The following is a 24,384-nucleotide window of genomic DNA, read 5'->3' on the forward strand; positions in this document are numbered from 1 at the left end:
GCATCTGTATGGAGTAAGTTTTTGAAGTGGAGACCTGCAAACTCTTCTCCTCTGCCCATTCCCAGGTCTCTATAATCAGGTAGACATCCTGCTGCTGCTCTACGAGGCATGAATTAGCCAGCCCTTTTAGCTTACATATTTTTTCCCAAAGCAGTTTCTGGTGAAAGGCAGAGTATTTGTGCTTGAAATTTCAGTTCCACTTGCTTAAATATCAAACTTTTGTTGAACAAGTTTAATTAGTTCAAACATTTGAGATCAAGGTAAAAAATATCAGTGCTCTGTAGATTAGAAAACATGCATTACTGCTTTGTGAAGACAACTTAATTTTCTCTTTTACATTAATTTAGATATATTTTATTTAGCAAACCTACCATGTAAATAATATATAATTACCTTTCATTTTAGCTGCAACAGAAAACATAACTATTGGATTTGTTAATTACTCTGGCTTCTGTAGTAGCCAAAATAGATTTTTAGAAGGCAAGTTGTACAAGGCAAAGCCATTTAAAATAAAAACAATTAGAACAAAAGAGAAATATTGACTGTATTAGGGCCTTAGGTAACTAGCAGTATTAAAAAGTGTAACAAACACAAATGATATTGTCATACATCAGTTTTGTTGTATTGTTTCTGTAACATACCAATACATTATGAATTTCAGGTACTATCAAAGTAATTACAAACAAATATATAGTTATATACCAATGACTTTTCAGCTCATATCTGCTGTGTCTGGCAACAGTCAGTTAGATAACCCTGCAAGCTGGTCCTCACGCATGGATCCTACTGAAGGCATGGGAGCTTCCAACAGGTTCAGAGATCTGCCCATGTGGATCACTTTACAGGATGGGTTCTTTGTTAGGAAAATCTGGGTTACTTACGTTGACTGATCTTCGGGGTAGCATCTATCTATTTCAGTGATTACCGTCACTGTGGTATTTGAGTGTCTCTCCAGAGTAAAACCACTCTGCAGTGGTTTTTCTTTTAGTAATTAAAACGTGTAATTTCAGCTTTTTCTCTTAGCCCCCATAAAAATGTGTTCTAGCTGCACAGTTTATAAAGTCATTAATAGATACAACAACATCTCAAAAGGTTGCAACTACCCTACTCTAACTGTATACTATACTATCTTTTTGTTTTGCTAACATTTTACTAGAGAATGAAATGACAGAAATCTGAGAATAATTTTGGTTATCATTAAAATACTGTATATAAACTGTTAAAGGTAGAATAAGGCATTCTGAACATAAGCTTGAGGAATATACAGTTCCATGGCCCCCTGTACTAATGTTTCAATTTCTTCCCAGAATTAGTGGAATGTTTTTGCATATAAATCTCTAAACAGTTTATAAATATTACAGATAAAAAGCAAAATGTTTCAAATATCTTTTTTTAAAAGCATTGGCTTGATATTAGTCCCCAGTCATCTACTGTGGAATTATGATTCTGAAAATTAAAAAAAGGTTCAATGAAATGCCATGATCTCTAGAAGACATTTACTTATGAAAAATCAAAATAAATACTATTAATTTCAAATGCTGTCTAAAAAACACTCTAAAAATGTGTATGGCAGGTAGTATGGTAGGTAGTATTTACTCATTCTCATATTTCACCGATTGGTATTACTGCAAATAACACTGTATTCATGACATGCCTTATGGGACAGTTTACTATTTTCATAAGCAGTCACATGCATTGAAGTTAGGATCACCAGCTGGTGCACTTTGCACCCCAAAGCAGAACCACCAGAGAGGCCATGCTTACAAATTTCTCTTGCTGATTGACAAGTTAGCCGGTGCATGAAATGACAAATTTCAGCCAAAATCAGAAAGCAAATGACCTAAGATGTCTCTTCAGGAGCTACTTCTACTTCCTGAGTAGGTTTCTCCATGGGTTCACTGCCATGAACTGGAGATGGATTACGGCTGGCCTTATTGCTGTCATGGCTGCTGTGACCACCTGCACTTCCAAGACGAGTTGATGCCACAACAGCTTTTACTGCCGCCTGAGAAAGGTAGGAGAAAATAGGTTATTTTTCTTCAGTACAATGGCATATGACAATTTCTAGGTGTGGATATACGTAATGCTTAGATCAATTTAAAATACCTCAAGCATTCAGGCATCCAAGCCAGTTTAGAACAATTAAACCTCCCGAACTGTTTAAAAAAGATACCTGGATAATTGAGTACTACATTGAGCTGGTTCTCCATGAATTGGTTCAGTGTTTTGTAAGGCACCAAACTTTCTGTGACTAGCATCTGGTTGGTCCTCCAGGCATCTCACACTCATCCTGCCTGCCCCAACCCCTAAATGGCGACTAGCTTCTCAGGTATGCAGACAGAACTCTACCACCCCAACTTCTATTGCCTGCAGTTAACTGCAGTCAGTGTCCCTGGCTGGGGGCTCTGGGGGCAACTTTCCATCATTTTTTAAAAGTTGGTCAATTTTCTTTTTTTTGTTGCCAACTGACCAGGGGTCCATGCATCCCAGGCTTATTTGGGGTGCAAGGTGGCCAGGTGAAGTGAGTTGCCTCAACCTCTGTTTCTGGGTGCCTGGAGCTGGGGGACACTGTGGGAGAGGGGGTGCCCAGGGACTCCACTGCCACTAAAGGAGGGAAATTTGAAAACTCTTTAAAGCAGTGGAGAGCTGCCCCTGAGCTTCCAGCCTCCAGATACACAGCAGAGGCCAGGCAGCCTTCCCTTGTACCTGGCTGCCCTTCCATTCAGAAATCAGCCTGGGATGTACTGAACCCCAGTCAATATCCAGGACCTGAACTAAACTAATGAATGGTGTGGGGGAAAGTGCTCTTTAAAAGCCCTGAAAGTTCTGGCAGCTTCAGAGCACTCAGCTATCAGGCATTCAGAAGCAGGGGTCCAGGTAGCCCCCTAGTCCTATGCACACATTTAGGCAATCTCCAGTCAGGTATCACCACACAGATGTCCAGTAAGGTACAGGAATGGGTCTTTATTGAACTCAAATGTCAGTGAGAAAGGTGGGGTGGAGGGAATTGCAATTGGGCTGGGTACTCACAACCTCCCCTTGGTGGTGGTTTGTCAGAACTGCAATGCCTAAAAGGTGACCATTCCACTTCGAACCCTTAGCAGTATACGTGCGGACACATCAGACTGGGGACAACTGTGAACTGGTTTTCAATCAGTGACATTCTTGGAATGGGTCAAGTCTTATGTCTGTCCTCGCTCTCAGGACAGTATGAGCATGGAATTTTATTACACTTACACTTCATATTAATATCAACCTCTGATAGCTACAAAAACAAGTAGTATTCAAAATAATTTAATGAGATCTGAAAGAGTCACTGGGTGTATCTACATGAGACACTTTACTGTGTAGTAGACTTATCTACTGTGCAGTAAAGCATCACCGTCTACACGTGTGCAGCATTTACTGTGCAGTAAATTAGTTTATTGTGCGGTTGGCTGCTACCTGTAGATACAGGTAGTAGATTTACTACGCAGTAGCTACTGCACAGTAGTGCACGTGTAGACAACTGACCAGGAAGCAGGGGGTGGGGGAAATGTCCGCTATTCCAGGCAGCTCTTGCTTCCCAGCCCCTGTCCCGAGCTGTTGATTGGGGCATGAGGCTGGGAGGCTGCCAGCTGCTTCAGAGGCAGGACAGCTCCCAGGCCTGACTCACTGCCCCTTGCCAGTCTGGGGTTGGCACTTGGGAAGCCTGGAGCTCCCCCTAGCTGTTGTAGGGGGGAAGAGCAGGGCAGGAGTAGCCTGCTGGGCACATATGTAGATATACTCCTGGGGAAAGCAATGCATGTTACTGTGCAGTAAGCTTAAAGCATATTAATAGCACATGTAGATGTGCCCACTATTACTGAAATTCAAACCTGGACTATTTTTGGTAGAAACATGTTTAGCTACACTAATTCTGAGTTTGAAAATAAAATATACTTATCAACATCTCTATTAAAATGAACTGATAAAAAAATATTGTTCCATCTTGTGAGAGAGTAAATGACACTGATTATATTGTAATGTATGCACAGATTAAAGCAACACTTATCATTAGGACTGATATCTAATATAGTAATAACCAAAATGTGCTAGTGGCTGTGCAGACTTTTAGAAAGATTCAGTGAAAGATCCTTATCTGGTGCAAATTTTTACAGTGCTAATCTACAGCAATTAGGAAATGTATCTTGGTCCATGCCCAGAAAAGTTTATATGCTTAGAAAGCAAAGACATATATGGAAGAGGAAACAAGCATACTTTGATGCATGCATGTATAAAAATGATATATATAGGACCCATTTTCAACCACCCCTCTTCCTATTCATAAGTAGCTGGCTAATTTTTGGTAGGTGCTCTTTTAAAAATGGGAGTGAAGGAGGAATGTGGATGAGGACAGAAGTCTTGCTGACTAGTGGAAGGGAGAGAGCTGAAGTTGCTCATTGAAAAGAGGACTATCAGGCCATAAAGGCTAGCATCACTGGGGAAGCAGGAGGGATGGGGTCAAGACAATAAAAGAGCAGATTCACAAAAGTGTTTAAGGATTGGAATTCACTAACCTGAATGGGGTGCTTAAGTTCCCTATATAATGAACAGGGAGAAACTAGAAATGAGATTCACATTCACACATGCTGGGTGGAAAAGCACCAAAGCTAGTCAGTGGAAAATGCTGAAGAGAAGGATCTCTCTCAAATCCTCTCTTTTTCTCAGATCCAGAGTCCTATCTCCAGCATTAAGACACCTATGAGAGACTGTGAATCCCAGTTTGAAACTGCTTCTTGGACTAAATTACCTAAGTTATCACTTTGAGTAAGGGGCACTCACCCACTCTTTTCTTTTAAGATACAGGCAGAGGAGAAAGAGGGAATAGTGGTTTCCCTCGATTTATGCTATACATGCATTCCCAGGGAATGGCACATAAATTGAATTTGCATAAAGCAAACCCACTTTACAATGTAATAAATAGGGATAGGTTCCCATGGTGGGGTGGGAGGCCAAAAAAAAAGCCAAAAATACAAGAGTCATAGTTTGGGAGGGAGAAGCAGCTATTTATCCATACTTTGAAAAACATCACTTTGTAGCCCAGAGATAAGGGATATCCCATGGGAGGGGAGAGTCTGGGGTTCCAGTCCCTATGTCAGAGATTGCTTACGGATAAAATGCATGAGTAGTGTTGGGAATAGATATGGGGACCCAGGGTTCCCATCTCTCAGGCCAGAATCCCCTCTACTGGGCTACAGTCATGCTTCCTCTTGCTTGATCTCTCTCTGATCCATATATCTTGCATTTGTTTCTCCACAGTGGCCCAAGATACCACATGCAAGCACTGGCAACACCCATCCACTGTGTTTCTGAAATGCAGTGGTTCTGTATGTTGTGCTTTGTGCTGAACTCAAGGCCATCAGGGTGTTTTAGGTGTGCTCAGGGCAGACTTGCCAGATCAGGGCTCTCAGGGAACTTGGGCATGTAGATGCCTAATCAAGAACTGCAACAGATATAGGTGTACAGACAGGTGCTGAGATGCTCAGCTCAGCCAAGATGGTGGAGGTCCCAGGCATGCGTAATAGCAGAAATTTAGATGTTTGGATAAGTTTTCCGATGAAACCTGAGGTGCCCATGGCTTCTGAGGCATATAAAGCAGTTAGGCAGGGTTTTGTGCATTGATTATTTGGATTTAGATACTTAAATTCCACCTAAGTTGCATTTAGGTGCCTGAGTTCTTACTTGGATCAGGTCTTAAAGTATGCAGGTTGGGAGAGGTGTGTAGGACCTTGGAAGCAGGAACCTAGATGGAGTGAAGAAGGTAGCATTTACAGAGAAGATCAGTATGGAGGGTGGCTTTGTGAGAAGGACTAAGAATGGAATGTGGCACCTGGTAAAATGATATATATATAAATAATGCCTTTTGCTCTCTGCTGTACGTATAGATGTATACAAGAAAGAATCCCACTGTATTATGCTGCAACTAATATCAATCTTAATTTTAGAATTTACAGATTTAGAACTATTTTATAAAGCTATAGCTCTGAATACAAGAGAATAGTGTCATCTTGGCTTTGTATTATTCCAAAAGTAGCTGTGAGTTTATATTTATTTTTACAGGTATAAGTGTAGCTATGCATGTTAATGTATATGCCCTTAGTAATTCAGTACATAGTTTTGCATTTTATGAAGAGGAAATCATTTTCGTGCTGCTAATGATTTAGTAATCCTGTTCTTGATGTTAAATAAATAAAGAAATAAACTTACAAGTGTTTAGATAGCCACACAGGAATGAAAAATGGATGAAGACATGTTCTAAATAAAATAATGTTTTAGTTTTTTACAAACGTGTCCCATTAGAGGCCCCAAAAGAGAATCAACGCTGCGAGACTACAAAGAGAACCCAAACTGACATGTGGAAAACAGATACAATTTTATTAATGACTTTTATTACTGACCTCAGCAGCTCAGTGGGGGCCAACTTTTTTGGCAGGCATACCACAAATTAAGCCAGTACCCTCTGTGAATATCATTTCAATCCCTTTCCCTTTCCTCTGCTTTCTGATCCCTTCACCATCTGCTGCATACCACACACAGGAGCTGTCTGTGCCAAAAGTGGCACACGTGCTGCAGGTTGGCCACTCCTGAAGTAGCTGATGCAGCACAGTTAATTTTGTAACTCCAGCTTAAGGCTATGCAAATATCTTCTATTGAAGAGAATAATAATAATAGACACATCTAAGTCAGTTCTAAACAGGCAAAGAATATCTATAATTATGTCTGGAACTTCCCAAGATCTTTGTATACATTTTGCAACAGACCTTCTTTTGCTATCTGGAGAGCGTCTGTCAGAGTTTCCCAATAACATCGAAAAATTTGTCAAAATGAACATTTTAGGGTAGTTTACTGTTCATATTTTTTTTTGTAATGGATTGTATTGCTCCCAGCCCAGAGGCTGTTCCGTTGTTATTGTGATGGACCATGATGATAAAGATGGCTCTGCTGTGACTCCACAACAGGTGTTGATCATAAGACTTGTGCCCAAGTACCCCAGGATATATTTTCCAAAGCAGACACTACTGATACTGATTATTATCTAGGGGGTGAATTTCATGCTCATGTAAGCCAGAGGCCTATTTGTCATCTGTGCCTTTGAAACTCTTCCCACTCATGCCCTGTGTTCAGCATATCAGCAAAGAAGTAAAAAGATGAGTGTGGGTCTGATTCAATTCCATAGGATTGCATCTCTGCACCTCGTATACTGGTACACAATGCTTATAATTTTAATGAAAATAATGGAGAGGAAATGCAGTTGCCCAGATGCAGGCCTAGTTAACTGTCAAGATCTGAAACTGCATATTTTGGACCTGAATGTGTATATTTAGCACGTGCAGTTTAGGCACTTAATTTTGACATTAGGCCCTACCAAAGAATGCTCTCCATTCATGCCTTGCATTCTCATTGATATCCATGGAAATGGTAGGCCATTTAAAGGTATCACATACCCCCAAAATATACAAAGCTAATGATGTAAAATCTTATGTACTTAGATTAAGTATCCACCAGGTTTTTAGATGTACAAATCCATGAGAAAAATCAGTAAACCACCTATTCTGACTGGAGCTCTTCTAGTCAACACCTTAGAGATGTAGCAGGAAGTACTAAATGCAGAGGAAGGAAATATTCTCTAGAAAAGCCATTCCTGTTCTAAGCAGCTGTGTTTCTACAGCTGCAAATTTTTATTCATCCAGTTGTGGAGACTGAACAGATCATCTTTACCTTTCTCTTGTTCATCAGCCATCATAATAAAGGACAGGGGAATAATTTTTTTTCCCCAATCGGGACAATCTTCACAATGATTTGTAAGGCTTCCTTGGACTGTCAATGTCACAGAATGGTTTTAAAGTTACCACTGAGCATTTTTATACCACTTCTGTGGTATTTTTGAGGGCAACCCAGCACCGCTCTCCAGATCTCAGTCTCCAGTATGCATGGAAATGGAAATGGGGGTGCCATCAGAGTGGCTTCACTGCCTCATTTTTGGGTCTGGTGGAGTGGGCATGAGAGTGGGCAGATGGAGTGTACTTTTTGGGTACACTCAGGAGTTCTGCAGATGTGGTACAGATGAGCCCAGACACTAAAATACAGAGACTTACCTTAAGTTTACGACGTGCATTGAATTCTTGAAGTTTCTTTTGTGCGTTGTCCATATGTGCAAAATTTGCTGCCTTTCCTGTGACCCAAGGGTGCTGCAAAGCTTGGAGCGTACTGAGGCGTTTCTTGGGGTCTAAAACAATCAACTTTTTAACCTACACCAGGAGAGAAGAAAAGGAAAAAAGAATATAACATTCTTCCCCTGCAATATTTAGCAAGCCTTACGTTATAGAGTTTGTTCTTGATTTTATGCAGCTATGGACAAATGAGTACATTCCAGTAACTCAAAAGATGGTTGGGGTCTTACCATGCATCAGTTGCTCCATGGCAACAGTCTATGTGATGCTCTTACCCCTAGAGGAGTGTAAGCTAAACTGTGGTCGCTTAGCCCACTTTCACTGAGAAGTAAATTACTGTTTTAGCTTCCACTTACTATGGGGTAAGAATGGGCAGATGGGTAGCTCCTTTTTAGCATGCTGGATTTTGTGTTTGTTCGTGCCCTAAAGTTCTGTACTGAAGGACTCCTTAGGGAAACAAACAATGCTCTATATTCAGTTATAACTCTTGGTTTAAGGGAATGTCTTGGCAAACAAGGACACCATAGAAAAAATTTAAGAGTGAAGAAAGATACCTATATTTGTAGCATTACTACTGCTTTTAACTGTACTTCTGCTAATCGTCATATCTTTAAAATCTCATATAATCAAAAGGTACCTAATAGGGAGGAACTAATAGCTTAGTTTTGAAAATAAGTAGGGGCCCAGTTCAGATTGGCAAACCAACCTCAAGCAGGACTAACACAAAACTTAAGGGCCTAAGTCACAAAAAGCAACCCAGCTCCAGCAGCCAAGTAGCTTATTAAGTGCCTAAATTAATTTTGGCTCTCAAAATTCCCTAGGTGCCACAAGATAGTTTTCTGCACATGAGGAAGAATTCTTTTCTCCTTTTCATGCCTACATGGCAACTTTCTAGCCATGTACCTAGCTGCTGTTGGACCTCCCTCTTCCCTGTGGACACGTTGTGCATATAGACTGAAGATACTCAGTAGACTACACATTAGCCAGGCATACAGCTGAGCATAAATCCAGAAAAAGGTGAGGAGGGGAAGCAGAATACCTAGGTTCTGGGCCCTCCCTTTACTCCAAGGGAATTGGAATGTGGATCTCTGACTTTTCAGCCCAGCAATTCTAACCACCATGCCACAGGTGGCTTCTCCAGTGCCCCCTTTAAAGCTAACTTGCTGTCCCTTACATTTAACAGACACTGGATAAAAGGGATGGAGAGCAGTGGGGAAGTTTCTGCCCCACTGTGAGCAGGGGTCTAGGCTAGAGCTGAGAGCCTGCTTCCTTCCAGAGCAACAGCCATTTCAACGAGCCATGTACCCTGTAGCTTGGGATCTTCCCCCTGGACCCATGTATCTTCCTCTCTTGGCTGCCCAGAGGGACAGCTTCAAAAGTAGCTCCGAAGACAGGACTGGATAATGTACAATCTGTGGTGTGATGGTTAAAACACTGTGCTGGGAAGTCAGAGACACAGATTCAGACCCCCTCTGAGGAGGGGGTGGTCCCAGGACCTTGGTCTCCAGCTTCCTGAGCAAGTGCCTGAACCAGTCACCTACTGGGGCTAAAACATGGGAGGGCCACAGTCCTCCAGCATCAGGGGCAGATCTAGAGGGGGGCAGTGGTGCAACTTCACTCCCCTTTTGAATTGGAGTGATCTATGGGAGCCTCTAGGGACTTTTTAAAGTCCCTAAGTTAGGCAGAAATCCTGCCCCCTGCTTCTACTTTCTGCTCAAAGGCACACTGCCTCCTCACCCCTTCCCTGCCCAGCCTACCTTTTCCCTGGCCCAGGTGCAGATAAACACCAGAGCCATTCCTGCCCGTTGCACTGGGGCTGGGGATGGAGACAGTGGCATCTGGGATGGATGAGGGTTTCCCTATCTGGTGTCATCACTGGGCGGAATAGGGGGAACTACTTTGCACCTGCCCTGTTGCCACTGTCCCCTCCCAAGCTGAGCCCAGCACACACTTAGCCCAGTTGGCTTTGAGCTTCCCCAACCCCCAACAGTGGAAAAAGCAGCTGCAGCAGGTGGCGGAAGGGGAGCAGAAGGGATGTGCCTCTGAGCTGGAAGGGGGAGTGGGGAGGGGATTTTCACTTGCTTTAGAGACTTGAAAACTCCCCTTAAACTGCACTTAAACTCTGTTGTGATTCAGATACATGACAGATCTGTGACTAAAGTTCACCACAGTCCCCTGATAGGCCTGATCCACTAGGCACTCTTGAAGCAAGCCTAATCTACTCCAACAGCACTAAGTTCAGTATAAATGCAGCACCCAGGATCACTTTCACACAAATCTACAGCTGACATAGGAGACAGTAACCTTTTGTATAATAGCCTGGTGGTTTAGGTTGTGGTTTAGGTTGTGAGTATCTAAGCCCTCTTCAGCCCATCTGTTCTGCTTCCAAGAGTGTGTCCTAACTACTTCTCCACCCTTCCTATTGAAGCTGGGCCATTATGCATTCTTCTAGACACAACAGTATCTACTGTGCCATATATGCTCCTGCAACCCAGGTTTGTAGTGCACCACACATCTAGCCTCCAACCTGTGACAACAGTGCATCACACACCCCTATTCCACCCAGGCATAAATTCTGTGTCACAAAACCCTGCCTATACTAGTGCTTTCACTATTATAATGCAACTTGTGAATGTATACCTTTGTTAGTACAATGGTAACAAATTTCCAGGAAACTTGCTATAGATGCAGCAAAGATTGCAGAGTGCCCAGCATGGGTGTGGGCTGTGAAGCTGTGTTTCACAGGCCTCCATCCACAGTAGGGCGGTGAGGTATTGTTAAAGACAAACTGGAGGTAGGAGAGTGGATGAGGACCATAGCCATTCCCCTGGCTAAACAGGCTCTGCAATTAGGGTACACAGTAGCTGTGGAGGCATGCTCGGGAGCCACTCTAATTAAGGCGCCTGCAGCGTCTCATATTCAGCGTCCTGTGCTTCAAAATGGTGGCGGGGGTGCTTTAACTAAAGCTTATTCAAAGAGCTCTAGTTAAAGCGCCCCTACTACCATTTTGAAATGCAGGGATGCTGAGTACACAAAACACCAAGGTTGCTGGACTGATAATTAGCACGCTCCAGTAGACTCAATTAATTGAGTCTGCTCCAACGTGCTGTAATTACAGTGCACTGGAGCAATTGTCCCGCATGTCTACAGGCACCCTAATAGTCTAATTAGAACACTCTAGTGTTGCGTCACCATTAAGCTTCCCCACATTTCAAAGTGGCCAATACAGTCCCTCATCACTCCCTATAGCAGAGGTAATAGATTTAAATCCACAGACTGATTCAGGATCTCTACATCTTGCTTTTAAGGCTGCTTGCAGGTGTTAAAATAAACAAACAAACTGCGCTTAATGGAAGAAGCGTGTGTTAGTTCGACCTGGCTCTGCAGTGTCTGTAGATCGGGTGCTTCACTGGGGCCTTTGGGTGCTTTTAGCTAAAGCTGATTCAATCAGCTATTAGATAAAAGTGCCCCAAAAGCCCCACTAAAGTGCCAGAATTTGTGGTAGAGGTGATATCGTTTATTAGACCAACTAGATTTTTGGAAAAAAAATTCTTTGCAAAAATCTAGTTGGTCTAATAAAGATAACTCCACCATGAGTTCTGATTCCTTTAGCCTCTAGACCAATATGGCTACAACCTGGATACACACAAAAGTGCCCAATCACTATACAGACATTGGGTGTGCCGGGTCCAAGTAAGGTATTGCCTCTTCTGGGCAAGTGCTAGTCTTGGCACGGAAGCGAGTCAAGTTTAAAATAAAGTGCAGCTTTTTTTTTTGTTTTTAACATCTGCAAGCAGCCTAAAAGTTCAGTCTGAGCCCCAATACCGGGAGCTGTTTTGGGTCTGTTTGTACAAATACTGTATGCACGCAAGGAACATGTAGCTTGACTGTGGAATATTATTAATCTGCTCTTTGCCTACAAGGGACTGTAAATAACATTCTCTAGAACTCAGAAATGTCCTAAATCTAATACACCAACAAAAAATATTCTGAACTTCCACGGGGCCTTTCATTTGAGGCATCCTGAAGCACTTTACAAACATTAATTAAAGTAGCATTTTATGGCACAGTTTGTATAAGTGGTATAGAACTGAACATTTGTTACTCTAATTTTAATGAAATAACTGAATTGTCCAAGTAACATTGAGTAAAAATAGAACTTGGGCATGTTCATCTCTGCAGATCAGTATCTCTTGGATCCAATTTACTTTACCCAGTAATGAAAGGATATAGTGCAGATAGCACTTTAGCCCTAGCTTTGTACTAATGGTCTTGCTTAATGTCCTCATTAGCTAAGAATTAATTATACAAAGCTCTTAAATGGACAGAATATTGTGGTCAACAACAGATGGTGTCTTTGTTATTTCATTTTATTTTTTTTTAAATAATTCATTCTAGAAAAAATGAATGAACTGCAGAGCTGGGTTTAATATCCCTTTTGAGGTTGATGCAACATGAAGGAAAAAGAAATATAAAGAAAAATATCTTCCAAAACTTTTATCTACAACCAAGGTCAGGCACTTCTCAATATGTTGCAATAATTGCTTGAAAATCAATGGTTTAGTTGACAGAAATGCTGAACTTCCATGGCTCTAACTGATACCAGTGGGTGCTATCAGTGCTTAGCATCTCTGAAAATCAAACTATTGAATTCTATAGTGGTTATTGTATTTTAATTTATCATTCTTGACTTACAGCCAAATAACATATTCAGGAATAATTTTGAGACAGATACACTTGAAAAAAACTCACCCAAATACCATTTTCCTTTGGAGAGAGATAATACATAAATCTATATTTAAAAAAAATCTTACACTCAATAGTCTTATACTTACCAAATCCTTGGCATTTAGGGACACATCATCCCACCAGGGAGACACGAAATCATATTCACAGTTCAGAATTCTCTTGAACATGTACTGGTCACCCCTTTCATCGTAGAATGGTTCAAATCCACAAAGTCTAAGTGTGTTGGGGGGTGGGTTGCAGGGAGGGAGAGAGAGAGAGAGAGATTTATCAGACAGTCTAAGGGATTTCAGGTTCCTAGTAACATCTTTCAATGTGATCTTTTCCTAGTTCTCATCTTGTCTCTTCTCCTTTGCATATGAAAACACAATTATTTAAAATTAATTAAAACAATTAACCTCCCCTATTTTGGCTTTTTCAATTTTTGTTTATATTGTTATTGTATATTTATTGGGAGGGGGGGAAAGTATAATAGCTCTGCCTATTATCAAAGTTACCTGACCCTTCCCATCATAAAACCTCTTTTTTATTTGCTTATAACTTTGTCAAACTTCAGCTGCATTAGCTGCAATGTTCAATGCCAAGCCCTCACCTCCCCATGCTGCTGCTGAAATTAACTTCACTACTGATTATGAAACATTTAGATGCCATAGTACTGGGCATTTCAGAAAAGCCCAGGAAGAAATTATTAATTCTAACTTCATAGAACAATTAGAATAGTATGAAATAAGGAGGCCTGAGAACACACATTGAACCAGGAGGAGAAAACAAAATACTGAAGAGTTGTTCATTAAGGGCTACCTAATAGACTTGGAAGTGGATTTAGGTGTCTTCATGCAATTCTATTTCACTCTGTTTGAGAACCTGAGAAGCAGTTAAAAGAGAAGGTGGGTGTTTTCTCCTCCTCCTCGCTACATTTTTGTGACTCAGTCTTAATGGTAACATGACAGCATGTTACAAAAGCTGATGCATTCTTAGACTTCCAGTACTTAGGTGCTTAAATCCATTTAGACACATAGGCTAGGGACAGACATTACCTATAAACCAGTTTAAGTGATCAGAAACTGGTTTAAACCTGTAACAGAACAGATGTTCAGTTCATATAAACCAGTTTGAAAATAGCTAAAACTGGTTTGAGATAAACCAGTTTTATGCAATGTCTGTCCCAGACCCCTCTCTGGTTTAAGTTAAATCAGTCCCCTCAGCATCCCGGCATGCTCTCTGGGCTGGTTGGAACTCTCTGCTCCAGAAAGCTGGGTTGGCCCCTCCCCTCTGCTCCCTGGCTGCAGCTCCAGCACAAACTGCACATACAGAAGGGTCTGCCTGGCTTCCTCAAGCTCCCTGCTCTCTCCCTCACCATTCCCTGCTCAAGCAGGGATTTCCTCCTCCCCTCTGCCTTACACCTCTCAGCATTAGCTGGCATACCACATGCTGGCTACGGTCTGTGCTTTGGGAGATGGGACAAAGGCAGACAGGACAGTGTTGGTTTAGGGCTCTTTGGAGCTAATCAGCAGGTAGTTGGTAATGTCCCTTCCTTGGAAAAAGTTGCTTAAGAAAAGCTTGAACTAATGAGAAAGGCTTTGTTCTCTTTGATATGGTGATAAATACTAACAATTTCCTGTGTAACTTCCTGCAGTGTAACTCAATGCTCTGTTATCAACTCTCTGCTGGCTCCCTTGCTTGTCAGGCAGGGGGGAAGGGAGGGAATCCCTCCCTAATTAAAGCATCGTGCTAGGGCCTGGCCATGCCCATCTCAGCTCAGCACTATAAAAGGGCTGCTCTAGTGCCTCCTGGCTTCTAGCCTGAGCCACTGAAGGCATGTGCCTGCATTTCTGGAATGAAAAGGGAATGTCTATCCACCTCCAAATCAGTTCAAGCTTTGTGGGTTAGGCTAACCTGCAAATATTGAATCAATTCAGGCTCAGGCTTTTTGAATGTCTGTCCCTAGCCATAATAGGTGGGACAGAATCTGGGTGTAAGTGAGCACTGTCCATTCCAAATGAGGTAGAGGTCCTGTGGAAAAGTGATATGTGGGTATGTCTACACGAGTTCCTATGGCACTGATGTTACTGTGCTATGCTGGCAGTGCAGTTATTTTTAGCTCCTATATCACCATAGTGACATGCTATAGCGAGGGAGCATGTTGCTATGGTGGCATCATGGTTTGTGCTCACTGATGCTACATTGCCATAGCCTATTGCTACGGCAACGTAGCATCTCATATAGACGTGCCATGTGATTATGTAATTAAACTCTGTAGTGTGATGCTTATGCACAAGATGTTAAGGTTACACAAACTTGAATTCTATAATTTCTTGCATAACTTGAATGCTTGACTTTCTAGCATAACTTGAATACTTGACTTTCCAACCTAAATAATAGTCTTATAACATAACCTCTATGTGTATAGTATGTATGTATAAGCTGACCCTTTGCCAAGAACCAGAACTGAGTACGTCAGGTGACTAGATCTGGACATGTTTTTGAACTTTGCATCTGGCTCCTAGTTTTGAAATGGGCCAAAGCAAAACTACACGTAGGTATTCTCTCTAATTGGAGTTTTTTGTTTCATCTTGTGGGCCCATCCCAAGGAGCATTATTTGCCTCTGTCTAAACCAAACACCTTAGAAAACTTTCCTAAGAGACCAGTGGAAAACAAAGGGGACAAAAAAAAAAAAAAGACCCAGAGATGTAGTTATTTCCTTGGACACGAAAGGCCAAATTTAAGTTTAGGTTTAAGAGGTCATTTTTTCTGCCAGGATGTACTAATTAATTTACTTGAACCCTCTCCTGAAGACACATTCATAACTTTGTAACAATGCATAATTCATACATCTCTGAACCTGGTTACAATCCTGTTCCTATGAAGTCAATTGCAAAACTCTCAATTAATGTGAACAGCAGTTGGGCTTCTGTCTTCCCATTTACAGATGAGAGACATTCAACAGTATTTCAGAGAGAAAGCAAACACACAGAAATGAGTGACAGTAATGCATCCCACTGCCTATTATTTACATTATGCTGTAATCAGGCATAAACTGAACTCCCATTTAATCAGCAAGTGTTCTGTGCAGGATGCTGCCAACTAGATGTATCTTTTGCCATATTGTGGGAAAATGCATCAGGTCAGGGAATGATTAATAATACAACAATGAAAGAAGTAAAGAATATGTTTCTATAAGAAAAATATAACAGTAAATTTCAGTATCAATTTTATTATTTTTGAAAGCCAACAGTTTTGCACACTATATTAGACAAAAGACAGATGCATTAAAGCTCAAGAAACAAGATATTCTTCAAGAGAAGCTTTTCTGTGGATGAAATGACTGAATCAAGTGTTGCTGCTAGCACAGGGACTCCAGTGTAAAAATATTTATATGCTGTTATGTATGTTCAGGACTGGTAGAGATGAGTGAGACTACAGGGGTATTATTAGGGACTTAATGAAATTGCACTCTCACATTTTTCATGGAAAATGCAAAATTGGGTGGGCTTGCTGCAAAATTCCCCCCACCCTAAAACTTACTGCTCTGAGAGGGAGCCAGCAGTCCTCATGGCTGCTGTGGCCTGGCCATGCAGCCTGCTTGATGTCGGGGAGGGGGAGAGGAAGAAAGGGGGCTGCCAGCATGAAGGGCTGCCAGCAAGATGGCTGCTGCCCCTGCCCATCACTGCTGATTGGCTGAGAGGGCTGCTTGTTGTGTAGCCCCACACCTCTCCACCACTCAGCAGTAAGGGGCAGGACAATAATGCAGACAGCCCTCGCAACCAATCAGCAGCGAGGGGTGGGGTCACTGGGGCCCCTCACCCAGAGGCATGGGGGCTCCCCGCTGTGTTCAGACCACAAAAATGGCTGCCAGTCCCAGAATCTGCCTGCAGAATAGGCTGGTCACCTCATGTTTAGTAGACCCACTAGGTATAATCTTTGACTATTGTATTTAAGTAAGGCTACTGGCTACTGCTTTCTTGACCCTTCAGTGCTATTATCTGCTTCTCTCCCAACCATCTTTGCATTTATTTCAATGATGTCCCTTTTTTGGAACATCCTCCTTGAACCGGTTTGCAAGCTTACTACCCTCTTTTATCAACATACTGTATTTTCTCATACACACATGGCCCCAAGTAAGAGATGCACCCTGGTTTTTGAAAGGCCAAATGAAGAGAAAAAGATTTTCTGGAGTTATTGCTGCATAAAGAAGGAACAGAGACTAATCTTCAGTTGACTCACCCTCCCTGTCTTGCTTAACCAAAAGCTGAAGCTCTTAGCTGCTGCTGAAGACTGATCTTCGTTGGTGGATCTATGATTTTGAAACAAGCTAAAAACAGTTCCAGGGCTGTGAAAAAAGGAGGAGGGAGATCAGGAGCAGCTAATGGATCCCAAAACTGACTGAAGAAAGGTTATGTTGGTTAGTGGAACATCAAGTCCATTTAAAGGAGAGACAATTGTTAAACCTGTGGACTGAAGAATAATGAGCCATCAAGTGAACCGAGTCCCTCAACTGCCTGAATAGTAATGCCTTAACTGCTGCACTTTTTCTTCTTCTTGTGTCCTTGTCATAAACTAGTTGTTTTTCCACAATTATGCACAAGTAATGGGTCTTTCTGTTGTTGCAGTGACATCCTCCTTTATATAGGTTACACTAAAGAGTTGGCAAATGAACAGGTACTCTATGGTCTGCATTTTACTGCACTTGCATGCATTTGTGTCATTAGAGTATCCTCATTTGATCATATTTGTTTTTGTTCTTCTAGGGCTCATGTACACACCACGATTTTTGCCCTTTCAATTGCATGTCTGTTTGCATGAGCAGGATATCCCGACGCTTTCAAAGTCTTTCTTGTGCATTAAACTAAAACTCCTTGGATGTAGTTTAGTTTGGCTTGCTGGGAGTTAAAGTGTTGTGTCCATGGATTCATTGCGTGCAAGCACAAAAGCACTGAAAGACGTGTAATGAGCATCTTTGTCCACCAGATGGCGCTACTACTTTTCTCTGGTTCACCCTTTGAATAGCTTCTGCTTTTTTTTTTCTTGTGTGGTTTGCTGGCTCCCTGCTTCCACAGCTGTGTGGAAGAGCACAGGCATGGGGTGGGTGGAGGGCCCAGGCTGGGGGGGTGGGGAGGGCATGGCACTGGATCATCCCACTCTCCTGTGGTGTTGGCCAGGAACCCAACTTAATTAGTTTGAAAACCTAGTGCGTGTAAACACAGATGCGACACTCCAAAATAAAGTTTACATTTTATAAACCTATTTAATTTAATGAGGATTAAAACCTGTGGTGTGTACAGGCACCCCTAGGTTGCATGTGTAGGCAAGCTTAGACATTGCTATGTTGATGAGTCTGTATCATCCCCTCTGGGAAGTTCCTCCTGGGGTTTCAGGTCCACCTCAGGGTATCTGACTGTGTATAATATTTCTTCCATAACCTCAGTCATGCCCTGTCAGCTTTTGTGTCTAAGGGCGCAACTCAGGTCACAAAACTCTTTCACACTTTATGCTGTTTGGTTTCTTTTATGCGACCATAAAATGGATGCTGTGATTTTTCATTTTGGCTTTCTGCCTTTCTTCTAATATCACTGTGAAGCAGGAATCAAAGCAGGGTGGTTCTATTCTAGGCAGAAAATCAGCTTCCCTGCTTAGTACACTTTTGGGGGTGTGTGGGGGGGGTACTGATTTTTGGTGAAAATTGCATGTGGTATGTGAATAAACAGCATGGGTGACTGGTGCCACTTTAGTCGGGGGGCATGTGCTCCCCCAGCGACCAGTCAGCGACCAGAGGGGGGAGTTCCCCCTGCGGCCAATCTCGACTGGGGGAGGGTCCCTCCATGGCCAATCACACCGACTGGGAGGCGGCTGCGCTGCTCCCAGAAGTGGCCATGGCGCTTCATCCAGGTGCTCCCACTCCCTGGCTGGCACTCACAGGGGGGCACTGGTGCTCCTGCCTGCCCCCCCTGCCCATTGCCTAAGTGGGGAGTGCAGCCTGCCAGTGGGTGCACCAGCACTCTCAGGGGTGCACGTGCACCCTTGTGTACCCTCTACATGTCGCCACTGGTAAATAAATTATGTACTGTCACCTACTGTCCATAACAAATTATGGACATTAATGGACTGTAAATAGTAAATAATAGTAATACGTCACTAATAAAGTGTCCATTGACACACAACTGAATTGTTTTTATCATGCCTGATTGCACTGGGAGCTGATTGCAGGGAGCTGATTATAGCTTCTTGATTGTACATCTGGTTTCACACCAGACCTCATTAAGTCTAAGGGCAACCTAGTAATACTTCATAGAATCATAGAAAATTAGCATTGGAAGAGACCTCAGGAGGTCATTTAGTCCAACCCCTGCTCAAAGCAGGACCATCTGCAACTATATCATTCCATCCAAGGCTTTGTCTAGCTGGGTCTTAAACACCTCCAACAATGAAAAAACTGCAACCTCTCTGGGTAACACCTTCCAGTGCTTTATTACTCTATTAGTGAGAACATTTTTCCTCATATCTAACCTCAACTTCCCTTGCTGCAACTTGAGACCATTTTTTGCTTACTCAAATTTGGCTTTTCTAGAGGTAATGGGTACATGCTAGAAAACTTGGCTCTCAATGATTCAGGAACATTTTCTTTGGGTACAGTGTTTTGAGCAGAGCATCCTATTTTCTATCTTTTTCTTCAAATTGCTTATGCAAATGGCACCCTTTCCAAAAGTTCCAAGAGCCTATATGTGATTTTCAATGTCTTTGAAAACTCACAGCATTAGGAGAAGTCCTGGATGACTGGAAAAGGGTTCCTATTTAAGAAAGAGAAAAAGGAGGATCCAGGGAACTACAGACCAGTCAGCCTTACCTCAGTCCCTGGAAAAATCATGGAGCAGATCCTCAAGGAATCCATTTCAAGGCACTTGGGGGAAAAGAAAGTGATGAGGAACAGTCAGGATGGATTCACCAGAGGCAAGTCATGCCTGGACAACTTGACTGCATTCTATGATGAGGTGACTGGCTTTGTGGATGCAGGGAGACCAGTGGATGTGGTGTACCTTGATTTAAGCAAGGTTTTTGATATGGTCTCCCACAACATTCTCACAGGCAAGCTAAGGAAGTATGGGCTGGATGAATGGACTGTAAGGTGGAAAGAAAACTGTCTGGATCATTGGGTTCAACAGGTAGTGAGTGATCAATGTCAGCATCAGGTGTCAAAGGTAGTAATCAATGGCTCAATGTCTAGTTGGCAGCCAGTATCAAGTAGAGTGCACCAGGGGTTGGTCCTGAGGCTGTTTTTGTTCAATAGCTTCATCAACAACCTGGAAGATGACATAGAGTGCACTCTCAGCAAGTTTGCACATCACACTAAGCTGGGGGGAGTAGTAGATACACTGGAGGGTAGGGCTAGGATTCAGAGTGACCTAGACAAATTGGAGGATTGGGCCAAAAGGAATCTCATGAGGTTCAACAAGGGCAAGTGCAAAGTCCTGCACTTAGGACAGAACAACCCCATGCACTAGTACAGGCTTGGGGCTGACTGGCTGGGCAGCAGATCTGCAGAAAAGGACCTGGGGGTTACAGTGGACAATAAACTGAATATGAGCCAACAGTGTGCCCTTGTTGCCAAGAAGGCTAATGGCATACTGGGCTGCATTAGTAGAAGTGTTGCCAGCAGAACAAGGGAAATTATTATTCCCCTCTATTCAGCACTGGTGAGGCCACAGCTGGAGTACTGTGTTCAGTTTTGGGCCTCCCACTACAGAAAGGATGTGGACAAATTCGAGAGAGTCCAGCAAAGGACAACAAAAATGGTGAGGGGGAGGAGGAAGAGAGGTTGAGGGAACTGGACTTATTTAGTCTGGGGAAGAGAAGACTGAGCAGGGATTTAATAGTACCTTCACCTGAAGGGTGGTTCTGAAGAGGATGAAGCTACACTGTTCTCAGTGGTGGTGGATGATAGAATAAAGAGCAATGGTCTCAAGTTGCAGCAAGGGAAGTTTAGGTTAAATATTAGGAAAAACTCTCTCATCAGGAAGGTAGTAAACGACTGAACCAGGTTACTTAGAGAGGTGGTGAAATCTCCATCCTTGGAGGTTTTATAAGACCCGGCTAGACAAAGTCTTGGCTGGGATGACCTAGTTGGGGATACTCCTGCTTTCAGCAGGGGCTGGACTAGACGACCTCCTGAGGTCCCTTCCAACCCTACTTTTTCCATGATTCTGTGATATTATAACTCAGTGCTGTTCTGCCTCCTTTTCTACCTTCTTTTCTGTCCTGATGAAACTCCTTCATCATAGACGAACACTTACAGCAAATGAGTGCTATAAGTAGACAAACACTTACAATGGAACACTGTTCCAGTTCTGGGCACCACGCTTCAACAAGGATGTGCTAAAGCTCAAGAGGTCCAGAGAAGGGCCACCCACATGATCAGGGACTTGCATGGCAAGCCATATGAGGAGAGGCTGAGGGATCTTGGACTCATAGATTTCATAGACATTAGGGCTGGAAGGGTCCTCGGAAGATCATCGAGTCCAGCCCCCTGCCCAAAGGGCAGGAAGTCAGCTGGGGTCATAGGATCCCATCAAGATAAGCATCCAGTTTCGTCTTGAAGGTGTTCAATGAAGGCGCTTGAACCACCTCCGGTGGCAGGCTGTTCCAGACCTTGGGGGCTCGGACAGTAAAGAAATTCTTCCTTATGTCCAGCCTGAAACGGTCTTGTAGTAGTTTATGACCATTCGACCTAGTAGTCATCCCTTGGGGCGCTCTGGTGAACAAACGTTCCCCCAGATACTGGTGGTCACCCCTGATAAACTTGTAGGTGGCCATCAGATCACCCCTGAGCCTGCGCTTTTCCAGGCTAAAGAGCCCCAGGGCTCTCAGCCTGTCATCGTAGGGTCTGCTTCCCTGACCTCTGATCATGCGCGTGGCTCTTCTCTGGACTCTCTCAAGCTTCTCCACATCCTTTTTGAATTGTGGAGCCCAAAACTGGATGCAGTACTCCAGCTGCGGCCTCACTAAGGCCGAGTACAAGGGGAGAATGACATCCTGGGATTTGCTTGAGAAGCATCTATGGATGCAAGCCAGCGTTTTGGTCGCTTTACTAGCCGCAGCATCGCATTGCAAGCTCATGTTCATCTTGTGGTCAATGAGGACCCCCAAGTCTCTTTCTTCCATAGTGCTAGCCAACATAGCACTGCCGAGCCTATTAGGATGCTGCGGGTTTTTCTTCCCAAGGTGGAGAACCTTGCATTTATTGGTGTTGAACACCATCAGATTCTCGTCTGCCCACTTGCTGAGCCTGTCCAGGTCAGCCTGGATCACCCACCTGTCTTCTGGTGTGGATGCTTTGCCCCAAAGTTTGGTGTCATCGGCGAACTTGGCCAGTCCGCTTCTGACTCCAGTGTCCACATCATTAATGAAGATGTTGAACAGTATGGGTCCAAGGACAGAGCCTTGGGGGACCCCACTGGTCACCGGACACCATGATGAGTGACTTCCATCAATTACTACCCTCTGGGTCTGACCCCGGAGCCAATTTTCCAGCCAGTGGATTGTGGAGGACCCAAGGCAACAATTGGCCAGTTTCTCCAAGAGGTGATCATGGGACACCAGAACGAAGGCTTTTTTGAAGTCAAGATATATGATATCAATCTCTTCTACCTTGTCCAGGTGATAGGTCACCTGGTCGTAGAAGGAAATGAGATTGGTCAAGCAAGACCTACCCGCAACAAACCCATGCTGGCTATCCCTTAAGATGTTGGCGTCAGCCAGTCCATTAAGGATGGCCTCTTTAATAAACTTTTCTAAGATCTTCCCCGGGATAGAAGTCAGGCTGATGGGCCTATAGTTAGTTTCTTTAGACTCTTCAGCCTAAAGAAAAGAAGGCTGAGAGGGGATCTGATTGCGGCTTAACCGCTATATCAGAGGTGTACATCAGGGGCTCGGTGAACAACTGTTCACCAGGGTGCCCTGGGGAAAAACTAGAAACAACAGCCACAAACTCCTGGAAGATAGTTTCAGGCCGAACATTAGGAAAAACTTCTTTGCAACTAGAGTCTCCAGACTATGGAACAAGCTCCCCCCCAGAGGTGGTGCAATCATCTACACTAGAGGTCTTCAAGAGAAGACTGGACGGTCACCTGGCTGGGGTTGTCTGACCCCAGATGTCTTTTCTGCTTATGCAGGGGGCTGGACCCGATGATCCTTCGGGGTCCCTTCCAGCCCTGTGATTCTATGATTCTATGAAAATCTTCAGTCTTGTTAACCAGAATTGAACTAATGGATGAGACAAGTCCATAGAATTAATGCCACTAGGAATTGAGTCACAGAGCAAACTCACTTTCCACCAGAGGGCATCAGGGCACTCAGATCCTTCCTGAAATATAGTCACTGTTTAGAATCCTTTTTGTTTTATTCTTTCTCTCATGACCACTGCTTAAAACACATTTTAGAAGACAAGCCCAGATTATGAGCATCAGCTCAGTATACAGGTGTTCAGGATATACAGCTATCTTCTCAATATACAGCTATCCCCACTTCAGTTTCCCATCATGGGAGTCTTTCTTGTCCTTGAACAAAGCTCACAAAGTCTTAGAAACCTTCCAACATGCTTCTTATAACTGCAAATACAGTACATGAATTGGGGTAAAACTGAACCCTAATCACTGTGGTGCACTTGTAAGTATAAGCTAGGCCCCTGAGGCCCTATCTTACTGGTTAATCATGCCTTAGGTGTAATGTGTAATCATGTCTTAAGTGTTTACCCAGCCACATGTTCAATCAGTGAATGGAGTGATGAACAGAGGAATAAGTTACAAAGTTATTCTACAAAATATGTGGAATAACTTTGTAGTTGTTTCCTGTCATGCCATTAATTGAACGTATGGCCAGGGGGCCTCTGTGGGTGGGAGCCTTGTCAGCTAGTCAGGGGTCCCAGCTGTGGGTAGAGGTGTGTGTGTGCGTGTGTGGTGGTGGGGGGTGGGGATACCATGTGCACTTCTGGAAGCCTGGGAGCTCCCAGCTCACAGGGATCCCTGCCGCAGTGTGCCTCATACACCCTGAGGGCTGGGAGACTGTGGCTATTGTGACATCGCAGCCATGCGGTGCTCCATGTCCCCCCATGGCTGGGAGATTGCAGCAGCTGTGATCTCCCAGCCACAGGGGGCTTCAGGCACCCATCAGCTTGGAGATCACAGCAACTGCAGTCTGCTTGCTGCAGGGATCCCTGGGGTGCCCCTGTGGCTGGGAGCCCAAGTCAGCTGAGGGGCTGTCAGCTGTGGGAGGACATGGGGTGCCCCCACAGCCGGGAGCTCTGCCAGCTGACCTGGGCTCCCAGCCAGGGGGCTTTGCTTCTTGCTGGTAAAGGGGGAGCCTGGGATGGAGCTCTCCCTGCACTGTCAATAAGGCACAATGGGTTGTAATGTGCAGTCTACACAATTTCACCTCTTGCCATGCACATGTGGCATT

General features: G+C 43.5%; 1 protein-coding gene across 1 annotated transcript in view; it reads right to left on the reverse strand.

Annotated features, from left to right (window-relative positions):
- Positions 1 to 526: 526 nt before the first annotated feature.
- Positions 527 to 24,384, reverse strand: part of CAMK4 (calcium/calmodulin dependent protein kinase IV) — a 351,293-nt gene continuing 327,435 nt past the window's right edge. The window contains exons 9-11 of the mRNA XM_014600951.3: positions 13,028 to 13,154; positions 8,118 to 8,270; positions 527 to 2,005 (exon numbers count right to left, since the gene is read on the reverse strand). Coding sequence (XP_014456437.1) covers positions 1,841 to 2,005; positions 8,118 to 8,270; positions 13,028 to 13,154 — 445 coding nt within the window. The 3' untranslated portion in view covers positions 527 to 1,840. The remainder of the gene's footprint in view (positions 2,006 to 8,117; positions 8,271 to 13,027; positions 13,155 to 24,384) is intronic.

This window comes from Alligator mississippiensis, chromosome 3 (assembly GCF_030867095.1).
Source record: "Alligator mississippiensis isolate rAllMis1 chromosome 3, rAllMis1, whole genome shotgun sequence".
Taxonomy (NCBI): Eukaryota; Metazoa; Chordata; order Crocodylia; family Alligatoridae; genus Alligator; species Alligator mississippiensis.